Genomic DNA, 11,652 nt, shown 5'->3' with positions numbered 1-11,652 from the left:
GGAAGAGATTTATGCCTAGCATTACATTTTCCTGGATCTGTCTCCTGTGGTGACTGGGGAGGGGTCCCCTTTACCCTTTTTAGAATTTCAGTATCAAACGCTTTTATACATGTCAGTGTAGGAAAAAATAGCTTAAATATCTGATCGAGTGTAATAGTTCATCTCTTCCTGTACGAGGAGTCCTATTCACTTGCTGCACTGGATCACAAGAAAAGATACTTCCTGTGTATACTTGTCAGCTTTCATAGTGGCTGTTTGTGTGTTTTGACATAACTCCAGTGAACACTGGATAACATGTTAATTTTCTGTTTATAATGATACAAAATTCATGTAGAGTTGAGTCAGTATTTTAAAGACAGAATGCTTCATGAAGCCTGTTCTCATTCTAAAATACAGTTTCTAATTTCCCTCTAAAGAGGGAAATAAATACAATGTAGCTAAGACTGTAAGTCTTACTGCTGTAAGTGTTGTAGTTGGACCACCTGAATCTTAATACTTGATACTCCCCCTCCCTGGAAGTGTTCGAGGCCAGGCTGGATAAGGCTTTGAGCAACCTGGTCTGGTGGGAGGTGTCCCTGCCCATAGCAGGGGGTTTGGACCAGGACCAGATGATCTTTAAGGTCCCTTCGAACCCAAACTGTTCGGTGATTCTATGCTTTCCCATATGAGGTTGTCTGCTCTTTCTAACTGTGCTAAGCTTAAAGCTGTCGGTTTTTTTTCACCCAGTAGTTTTCAGATAAAGTGTTTCTTTAAAAAACTTCAGATTAAGTGACTCACTTCTGGGAGAAGAAATATTTTGGTTTTGTCTTGTCAAGCAGCCTATTAGAAATGAGATTCTTTCACGCCTGCAGCTGTCCAGGCAGAAGTTTGAAACTAGGACATGTAGCATACTGTCAGGGACGCCAATATGATGGATTTGACTGTCTCATAAAAGTCTGCACAAATTTAAGCACCTCTGTTTTTTGAGTCTGATCTGCACTTGATTCAGTGCCGTGTGAGAAAATACTAGGGAGGGTGGAGATTTAGAAAGGATTTGAGGTTGGGTAAGAAATTGGTTATAGGAAAGAAGACAGTAGAGGTAATACTGAAAGAACATTATTTTGTTTGTGTTATCAATAGCTGATCTTGTTTAATATTTTCAGTAATGGTTATGATATGAGGAATAGACCTATGATGAGACAGAGTTCGAAGGTGTTGCCTGTAGGAGAGAGGATTGAGACAGTATCTAAAATGATTGAAGTAGTGGTCATGAGAACAGCTATGACTGTTTAGAAATCAAGGCCTGAGACTTAGTTCACAACTAAGGCTTTTCGTATTAGTCTAGGATTTGAAAATTCTCAAGGGAAAGAAGGACTTGGGCTTATTGATCATAAAATGGCAATGAGCAACCAAAACAGACTGGATCACAAAAAGGGAATTGCAGTGTAGGATATGTCAGGATAAGTATTTCCACTACAAAATGGAGGAAGTGTGACTGCCTTTGTAAAGGCAGTAGCAAAATGTATTGAGGATCATGTAAGATTTTGGTTGTCCATATTCAAGAAAGGTTTGAACTGAGAGAGCTGCAAAGAGACTGTGAAGGTAATGAAAAAAACAGTCTTAGGAGACTGAGTCTTGCTTATTGCTTATATCAGAATAAGGCTTGAAAGAAGATGAGGTGGCTGTTTAAACAGGGAAAAGCAGCACTGGGGATTTAGGGAAACAGTTTGTGTGTTATTGTCATGGGAGTGAATTAGTGTAAATGGGTCACAAATAAAATTAATCTAGAAATTGAGTACTGTAATAGAGCAGTGAGGTTCTGGAAGATCCTCTGAAGCAACACGAGGGAAATAAAATATTTACCTGCTTCTGAAAGGCAATTTAAAGTTGCTATATTACATGGTTCTGTGATAGCAAAACTGCCTGTGATAGACCAGGGATATTATCCTCTTCTCTGGTCCTGGCTCACAGAGTGAAATCTGTTCTGCAGGACGTACATACTTGCATAACTCTGAAGTCTGTGTGTCTTACCAAATTGGCTTATAACCAAGTATGTAAAATCAACTGAGGGAAATTAGGTTTAACATTCTTGGCAGGAGACCAATCAGTGAAACTAAGTAGCTTTTCACTCTTTTTATTTTAGATTTAGTGTGGGTTTTCTTTGTAGTGTGTATGATGGCGTGATGTTTGCTGAAAAATCAAGACACTTTTCCAGGAGTTGGATTTTTTTTTCCTTTCCCCTTGTCCTTCACTTTTTTTGATCAGCTCATATGGTACCCAGTGAAAAAAAAAGTCTGCCACCAACTGCAAAAATGGCATTGTCATGAAAAATGTACATTTTTTAATTACTGTTTTTGAATGGCCAGCCTTTGTAAACTGCTTTAATGTAACATCTGTATTCCTAATATGTTTTTTGTGTTTATAAAATAATTTAATATGATGTTTAATAATGGTATTACAGTTTATGTTTTATATCTGTTTTTCAGCCTATTCGACACTTGAAATATTCATCTTTTAAGAAATCCTTGCTGGGCACTGTTTCTGACAGTGGAAATGTAACTCTGTGGGATGTAAATAGCCAAAACCCATATCATAATTTTGAAAATGCTCATAAAGCCCCAGCTTCAGAAATCTGCTTTTCTCCAGTCAATAAGCTGCTGCTTGTAACTGTAGGTTTGGATAAAAGAATTATTCTCTATGATACTTCAAGTAAAAAGTGAGTATATTAAAGACCTTTGATTTTTATAGGATCTTTAATCAGTTTTTATAAACTAAAAAAGCATGCCTAACTATGACATGAAATATTTAATTCAGAATACATTCAGAGTGGTCGAAGCAGTTGGCCTATCACTGCTGGATAACCTGCTCTGTAGTTTTGGTTTGGTTTTTGGTTTGTTTTTGGTTTTTTTTTTTTAAATAAAAGCCAACCAAACAAAACCCTCAAACAATCAAAAAAACCAAAGGTACGTGGGAACTAACCGAGGTGCTACGTAAGAGTGACCTCTACCAGGTGCTTGTGCATGGGCTTTTCTTGTTGATATAGAGCAGTTGGCTTCTCTGAGGGGTGGTACAGCCTGTGAGAACCTTCAGCTGCATGAGTTTTGCTTACCTGCTTTTCTAGTGCAAGATACAAGGCATAACTGTGGTGCATGGAGTTGCTGAGATAGTGAGCCTTGGATATGAGAGTATTGATTGAAAAAGCAGGAAATATGGGGCATAGGTGCTGGGGCTGTAGTAAGAGGGGAGGATGGCAAGTGGTTTCATGGGACTTTGGTTCTACTGTGGGTTGTGCTTTTGCTCTAGCTGAATAAAAGCATGAGTCTGGCTCTAGTTTGCAGGAGGAGAAGTAGAAAGATGCAAACTAGGACCTGAAGTTCTTCCTAGAGTTGTGGGAAGGTTTGGGTTGATAGGCATGGCAAGCTAGAGGATGTATGTAATATGAATGCTGCTGGAAATGATTATGCCAGTAAATAATTTAGGTGTCAGAACTGCTGTTATGAAGACAATTTGTTCTTGTTCTGGTGAAATCTCTTGGACCATATACAGTTTTTAATTTGTTAAGCATGAACACTTAGCATACTGGAACAGGCTCCCCAGAGTAGTGGTCATGGCTCCAAGCCTGTCAGAGTTCAAGGAGCAACTAGATGATGCTCTTAGTCAAATGAGCATCATATCAAAAACCATAGTTTTTAGGTAGTCCTGTGAGTAGTGAGGAGTTGGACTCCATGCCATGATCCTTATTGGTCCCTTCGAACCCAAGATATTCTGTGATTCCATAAACTTAATCCACTGTTCTGGAACATATTTCACTGAATTTTCTTGGCACTGGAGAAGTGGAACTACTGACCTGTAGCTAAATTATGAAAGCTTTTATATTTTTTTTTTAGGTACACTGTTTGGAAAAGTTTAACTTTTGAACTCTAAAAGCTTCTTTATCTTGTCATTTCTCCTGTTTGAAGATTACTGACAACAATAGTAGCTGATTTTCCTCTGACAACAGTAGACTTCATGCCCGATGGTACTACTTTGGCTATAGGATGTTCCCGGGGAAAAATCTGCCAGTATGACTTAAGACAACTGACATCACCAGTGAAAACAGTTATTGCTCACAAAGGCTGTGTGAAATGCTTACGTCTTCAGTCCAGTAGCACTTTTTCCAAGGTAAAAAACTTTAATTTATATTGCTGAATATGCAGATAAGTGAAAGCAAAGCATCAGTTTAAGTTCTAAAAAGAGTTAGCATTTAATTTTCAAGCATTCTAGATGTAAACAAAAGTGGTTCATACCAGCATAGAAATTATAAACTGCTTGGTCTGAAGTGCTGTTTTAAGGGGTTTTAATGTGGAATTCCCCCCACCCCTAGCCTCAGTGTAGAAATGAGTGAAACTTTAGTCCTAAGTTTCCTGGTGTGAATATGCTGCCATTGCAGATCAGTTTGTGGCATCTTAGACTCATTTGTACGCAGTAGCAGGAAGATCTGTAATGGCCCTTCCACTTGAGGGGAAGGCACACAACTGTCCATCTTGTGGTATTTGCATGGCCTTACATATGGTCTTTTGCAGGCACATATAAACTGTAAAAGTTGATTAAATAATAGAGAAGGTTTAAGAGGTTCTTCCAAGACTTAATGAGGCTCTTCTCTATCCAGAAATCCCACACATCCATTCAGTGGAGATGGAGAGAGCCTTTGAAGTGGATTCTTTATTGCGCTGAGATTTCTCTTTTCTTGCAGCACACTTGCTGCTGGTGGTTGACTATTCCTTTACAATTTGGAGTCCTTAGTAACGTAATCTCTTATTTTTCCTATTCCTCAGCCTAGGATCAAAATTATCTCATGCCATGTCACTCTGTTGCTATTCTTTTGCAAGTCCACACAGTATTCATATAGTACAGATCTTTCCCAAGTTCTTTAAAGTTATATTAAGATGAGGTTTTTTTAATATCTGTAAAGGCGTATCTCCTAGGCAACCTTTGCAACTTGAACTGATTTTTTTTTTTTTAGTATTTTGAAATAGAAAGAATATTGGCTTATATTTTCACTTTTAGCTGAAGGAATAATAACTTCTCTTAATTTGTTCTGGTTTTTTTTTCTTCAGTCTAACTTTATGGGTTCTTCAAATAAACCTGTATCCAAAAGAGTAGAAGTCAAAGCTGACAGTAATCTTGGAGGAATTCAAAACATTGGCATCAAAAATGTTACCTTGCAAGCATCAACAACAGTTTCATCTCATCTGACATTGCCAAATGAGAATAAGGGAGGAGAGGTTCCTCAGGAGAAAACAGGTAGTGTCTTTTTCCTACTTTTATAATCGTATCTGACATAATGTAGAAGATGGAAGGGATATTTCATGCCTTGACCATTACAGTATAAAAATTACACGTAGGGAAGGGCATTCGTTTGAAAGAACTGTGTGTACGCGCATGCGCATCTGCACCTACTTTTTCCATCCCCTACTGCATTAGACATACTGTGAGACTGTGGGAAGTGAATTGGCTCCTGCTACAAGCTTTACACATGTGAAGTCTAAAATTCTGGACTTGAAGCAAAAGTATATATTTAAAATTTAATGGAGAAAGCTCCATGGTGATATTGTCTTTTGCATTCTTACTTGTAGATTATCCTTATGTACGTAATGTATTTTCTGACACATTGTCTGCATGGAATGCAGAGCTAATGAGTTGTAATTCTATTAATAACAGGAGTAACAGACCTCATCTTAAAAAAGCAAGCAACCAAACTAAACACAGTAAAAAAAAAACCTAGTCTAAAAACCCAAGTGAGAACTGAGCTGTATTTTTGTATGAGGCATGATTCCAATATCACACGGTAGGAAAGATGTTAAATATAGTTGCAAGTATGATAAGTTGTATAACTGTACTTGCTATTTATGCTTCTGAAATGAGCAAGTTCTTTATAAGAACCCTGAGCATAATTGTAAAATTCTGCCATTGTGTGAAATGTACTCTTAAATTTTTAATTCAAGAGTTCTGAAAATATGGTCAAATTGGTAACACTTAGTTTGATTCTTGAAAAAAATCCTCAGTCTGTTTTAATGCAACAGTACTTTTCCCCTCCCTTTTTAAATAAGAAGAAATACATTTAGCAACAGTAATTAGGCAATAAGCCACTGCAGTCCATAGGGATGTGTATTAATGACCTCCCTTGGGTATGCAGTGAAGTATGAGGTGAAGTAGAATGCTTCCTATGTACGCAAGAAGTGTTGCTAATTAACATTACTGAATGGTGTGGAAAATTTAATTTCTGTTAAAAAATATGATTTATTATCTTTATTTGAAGATGTAATGGCTGTTACCCCTTAAATAGGACCATTTGTAAGAAATGTTTGAAGAAGATAAAGGCTTACAAAGTAAACCAAATATTTTTTGAGTGTTCACTTTTGAAGTAAAGACTTCTATTTACTTCAGAAGATATGGTCTATAAATGTAACAGTAGGAATGGATGAGAGACCACAAACTGCATTTGTCCTGTGGAAACTTACAGACTATAGGGTTTAACTTTAGAAATAAGTGGCATTTAGTAAAGTGACCTGATACTGTATTTAAAACAAAAACCCACCAGTTTGTATAGCTTACAAATCAACTGGGACTTTTTGTCACAGGTATCTAAAAAGTATAAATGAACTCAGAATGTGATGGGAAGCTTGGATGTACTTTGATTTGGCTTCCCATAAACTTCTGTTTAATAGCCATCCTGTGGTTTAGGTACTTCTGTACATACAACAGCCCTAAGCTGTGTTTATTTTTGTAAGATTTATTTATTTATAAATCTTAGCGCAGAGAGGGCAGAATAGCAGCTTGCTTACAGTCCTGATCTGGTTTTCAAACATTCTAAATTGTGGAAGTAATTTAGGTGGTTATCTTAGCAGTTCAATTCATTTCTCCATGTACTCCTCATCTAAAAACTGTGCTTTAAATAATTACTGGGGGGTTTTTTTTGGACTTAAGGTATGCTGCCATCCTGCAGACAACTGTCCCTGCTACCATGTATATGAAAGCTAACATTTTTCTCTTGGATTGGGTCAGGGATGGGGCTTCATGGTGGTGTGGGGAAAGGTCTAGGAACAAGTGTTTTGCCTGCAACTGTAACCCCGCTCTCATTTCCTAACATTAGAAATAAGCAGAGACTATCCAAACATCAGGTAAGCTTTAAAATAAATGTTTTGTAGAATTACCTTTAGAATGTTTAATGGCAGGGCGAAGCAGATTTTATCTTCTTGCAGAATATAAATTTTGGTAATCGGAACCTGATGACGTTCTTAGTGGAAGATGCATTCACTAGTTTTCACTTTACCTGATACATCATACATTTACTGCAACCAACATGTAGATTTATCTGAAAATGAGTGCATTCTCCAGTTTAATAACTCTCCTTTTTAAAAAGAGAATCCAACTATTTTGTTTTTGTTAAGAAGAGTCATAGCTTTTAGTTATTCATCTATGATTACAGCCCAAATGAGGAAGTTAAAGTTGACTCTAACGGGAATCCATAGAGGATTCTGAAGTGCTTGCTGCACTTATCTGCCATCACGCTTGCTGTGAGATTGTGTAGGGTATGTTAATTTTTGGAAAACATCAATTACTAACTCAATGATATTGTCCTTTTAAGTCTTTCCCCATAGTTGCAGCTTGGATGTGATTCCATCTAAAGAAACGGATCATGGGAAAAGTGCTGATATGAAGAATTTTGATTTGGGTCGAAGTAGTTTAGGAGATTTGTTTTCTCCAGTCAGAGATGGTAAGTTACTAAGATCATTCATCTGCATGTAGCATGACATTCTGGCACTTTTGTGTTACTATGTACCACTGTACCTACTTGGTATTTTGTCTTTGATTATGAACTCAATGCAATGATACAAATATTGATGTAGGTTTCATTTAACAAACAATTAATTTGGCTATGTTCTGATATTTTGCAGATATTATAAATAAAGCGAATGAAAATGCTCAAGGAAAAGGAGACGGTAAACATACTTTCAGTATATTTTTCTTTGTCAGCGGTAGGTCTTTGGAGACCTCTGCTAGTTCTTGCATGCTAATTTTGTCATACAATTGAAAAAAAACAAACAGTGAAAGCAAACACTGAAACAAAAGAACTTTTCTGGAAATTGTCTAACACATTGAGGTGCTAAGACACAACATGGTAACAGGAAATCCAAGAGTATGATCCTAAAGTGATTTTATTTTTCCTCTATGTAATTTATAGTGATATATAGAGGCTTTTCATGCTTTATTACTTTCATAATGACAATGAGAGCCTAAGTTAGATTTAAAGATTTATTTTTTGTGGGATGCATTTTGGGTGACTTTTGTGTTTGTTTTGTGTGGTGTGCAGGCATTTTACTTGTGGGTTTGACTTGGGGTGTGTGTTTGCTTTTTAACCTGTGTGTTTGACCCTTCGCTTTTCCTTTTTTAGGTCAGAATTTTCAGTCTTCCCTTTTGGGTTTGGGTTTGGATTTCCTCCCACAGCTCACCACTGGCATATCAGTAAAAAGAAACCCAGTAGGCAGTAGTGCACAAGGGATACAGTCTAGCCCATTACATGCACTTATGGGAACTCCGATTAAAGAAGAGGAAGAACATCCAGAGACTGACAGTAAGAAGATAGATCTTGGAAAACAAGAATCTAAAGAAGTCTTAAAGCAGGTAGACTATACTAATTCTTGTTATGAGTGATCTTTCTAGAATTCTGACAGAATAGTATTACTTGAAGGAAAAATGATTAATACCATTCCAACTAGTATTGTTTTGCAAATTTCTTTACAAATCTGTGACACAAATCTGTAAAATGTTTAGTTTAAATGCGTTGGCCTTCAGCAATGCCAGATAAATGTATGTTTCTCTTTAAATAAGCTTAGGTTACAAAGGTTCACGTGAAACAAACTGGACTACCTTGAGTGATATTTTGATTTTTTTCTAGAAAATCAAGCATGATCATTAGTTGGTTGGACCAGTATGATTGCTTGTTTATTGTTTATTGCTTGTTATGGTTTATTAGATAATTCTACCCTCTCTTCTTTCTCTATTGTCCATCTTCCTCTTCTTCCCTCTTGAGCTGATACACTTCTGCTGAGTCCCTGGCTCCTTTTATATTGCTTTTGAGAAGTCTGAGTTTGTTAGGAATGATGTTTATAACTTTGCCACAAAATGTTTGGTGTGAAAATTAAGAGGCCTCTGCCTTTTGTGCTCCTTTTTGTGTGTGCACACTTGAACAATTTTGAATATTTTTAGCAAGCAGTTTTTAAGATGTCTTGCTAGAAAATGAAGTACAGTTATTTGTGAGTTGATTCTTAAAATCAAAAATGTGTGAAAATGCATTCCTGAAAACAGTCTTCAGGAGCAATTAGATAATTGTAATAAGTAGAGTTAATATATTATTTCTAATTATTATTTTTATTTTTAGTGTCAGCTTTCAAAATCAACCTCATCAAGTACAGAATCGGTAACTTTAAGTCCACCATCATCCACTGACGTAAAGATTCCTGATACAAATGAGAGACTAGTGAAGAATATTCCGATCCATCCTGCACATGACCTACCAGTAAATGGTGCTACCTCAATAAGTAAGTTGATCATTTTGGCCAAGTTTTAGGTGAGATTGATTGCAAACCAATGTGAAACCTGATAAAATGGCCTTAACCTTAAAAACAAACCATCCAATCTTGATTCTTCTGTAAATCCATGTAGCCTTCCTAGAATATCTCCTAATTTCCTCTGAAGAGACTCATACTAAATCTCTCTCTTTTTTTATAAAATTGGTAATATTTGAGAGAAAATATCGACAAGCCTCAAGACAAATAAAAATCCTCTTGTATTCCATTATGCTGGTTAAGTTATTTATTTATTTTATTTTTCATTGGAAAGGTCCAAAGATGCTGTCACCTGTCACTGCTGGAGTTGCCAGTTCATTGTCAGAAAAAATAGTAGAAACCATTGAGAGCAGGACATCAAATGCACCTCTGACATCGATCCAAATAGACTTCATTCAGAATATGATACAAGAAACAATGGATGACCTCAGGTACTTGTATTCAAGCAGAACATTTTTGTTTTCAATGACATAGTAAGATGTCATTTAGTAAGACGTTTTAGCATCTACTTTAATGTATTTTCTACTTGCATTAGAAAATGCCACTATTAATAGTCCTAATCTTGGAAATCTAAGTGTGAAACTTCATTTTGAATAGCTCCCGATCACTGATTGACTGATGGCTCTGAGGGTTGTTCATGCATAGTTTTGCTAACATTTTTTCAGAATGAGTGTCTGAATACTTCTAGAATGGTAAAATTATCTGCATAACAAGGTCCTTACTGCTTTCATGAAGACTTGTGCTGATTTCTTTCCCTCCCTGCTCATCTCTTGACCCAGCAGGAGAAATTTCTCTTAAAGCTGATATTGTGGAGAGTTTGATCTAAGACAGTTAACTTGTATTGGCTTTGATTGTTGTTACCTTGGCATGCGTAGGGTAAAATACTGTGTGTATTTCTACTGATGAAGCTTGACATTAAAATAATGTCTGTACTGTAAGTGATGGTTTGTGTCACATTACTTTGTGTTTGTGGATATGTAACGCTCCACTTGTCGTGAAAGTAGTACGCCAAAATAGCATGGATCTAGAGTGGAGTTTGAAGATGGAGTGATTGAGAGAGTTGTATCAAGGGGATCACTTCCCAACCCCTATTTAAGAGGAAGTAGGTTGACTGAAATGGTGGAGGCAAAAAGGATTGCTGGGCAGGCATTGCTTTTTTGGTGACAAAAAGCAATGCAAAACAAGCTAGTAGGTCTGTGTGCTGTGGCTGTTACATATCTGCCAACAGAAAAATACATTGAATGTTATTAACCTTTAAATAAGAATATAATATAGTAAAACTCTGGGATTTTTTGGCAATAATCACACATCTGATTAAAACCTGTAACTTTCACATGACTTAAAATGCAGTCTGTGGGTTGCAGATGTTTCATTTTTAAAGTCTTGGGTTCAGGCATCATCCCAGCGTTGGAAGGTATGCTTATCAGTCTTGTACTTCCTGTATCTGAGATCTGGAGCCTCAGAGATTTTCTTTTCTGACTTACACTTGCTGGAGTGGCTGGAAGGCTCTGCTGGCTCTTTTCCCAGTTGTAAATTGTGGATACATTCAAACTAAATGTAAAAGATTGTTTGTACTGCGGTCAGTAAGAGGAGGGGAGCCATTGCAAGCTTCTCATTGCTACAAATACGTTTCACCCTCTGAAATCTAAGGAAAGGATTTTTACCGCTCTTGCCTGAAATCCATTCTTCTTCAAGTAATCGAGGAAAAACAAGGACCTTAAAAAAGGACCAGGAGGAATATGACTCATTTGATTTCAAAAAGCTGCTTGTTTCTTGGACTTCCTGTCTTTGGGAGATAACCTATATCTTTGGGTTTCTAAGCTGCCGGCTGGTACCTATGCTCAATGCATGTGAAGAAGATTGATTGCCTCCAATAGGACTTCTGAAGCACAATAACCTGTGGAAATAGAAAGTGAAGAATGTGTTCCCATTGGGCTTGCTGTATGTTTTAGGAAAGGAGAAGGAAATAAGATCTGAGTGTGTCTGCTTACGCAATGCCTCACTTTCTCAGGCTGTTGGTACCCATAGCACAGCATTCTGTCCCAGATGATGGCACTGTGATGCA

The 11,652-nt window shown here is 36.9% G+C and overlaps 1 protein-coding gene across 1 annotated transcript in view; it reads left to right on the top strand.

The window, feature by feature from the left end:
- Positions 1-10,018, top strand: part of NEDD1 (neural precursor cell expressed, developmentally down-regulated 1) — a gene marked incomplete at both ends in the record, with an annotated part of 17,142 nt that extends 7,124 nt beyond the window's left edge. Inside the window, 8 exons of the mRNA XM_010194612.1 lie at positions 2,466-2,695; positions 3,939-4,140; positions 5,076-5,262; positions 7,607-7,735; positions 7,917-7,976; positions 8,414-8,643; positions 9,407-9,560; positions 9,862-10,018. Of these exons, the coding sequence (XP_010192914.1) occupies positions 2,466-2,695; positions 3,939-4,140; positions 5,076-5,262; positions 7,607-7,735; positions 7,917-7,976; positions 8,414-8,643; positions 9,407-9,560; positions 9,862-10,018 (1,349 nt within the window). The remainder of the gene's footprint in view (positions 1-2,465; positions 2,696-3,938; positions 4,141-5,075; positions 5,263-7,606; positions 7,736-7,916; positions 7,977-8,413; positions 8,644-9,406; positions 9,561-9,861) is intronic.
- Positions 10,019-11,652: the final 1,634 nt, after the last annotated feature.

This window comes from Mesitornis unicolor, unplaced genomic scaffold, assembly GCF_000695765.1.
Source record: "Mesitornis unicolor isolate BGI_N332 unplaced genomic scaffold, ASM69576v1 scaffold51141, whole genome shotgun sequence".
NCBI lineage: Eukaryota > Metazoa > Chordata > Aves > Mesitornithiformes > Mesitornithidae > Mesitornis > Mesitornis unicolor.
Note: the sequence above shows the minus strand (reverse complement) of the source record. Positions and strands in the feature narration are given on the sequence as shown.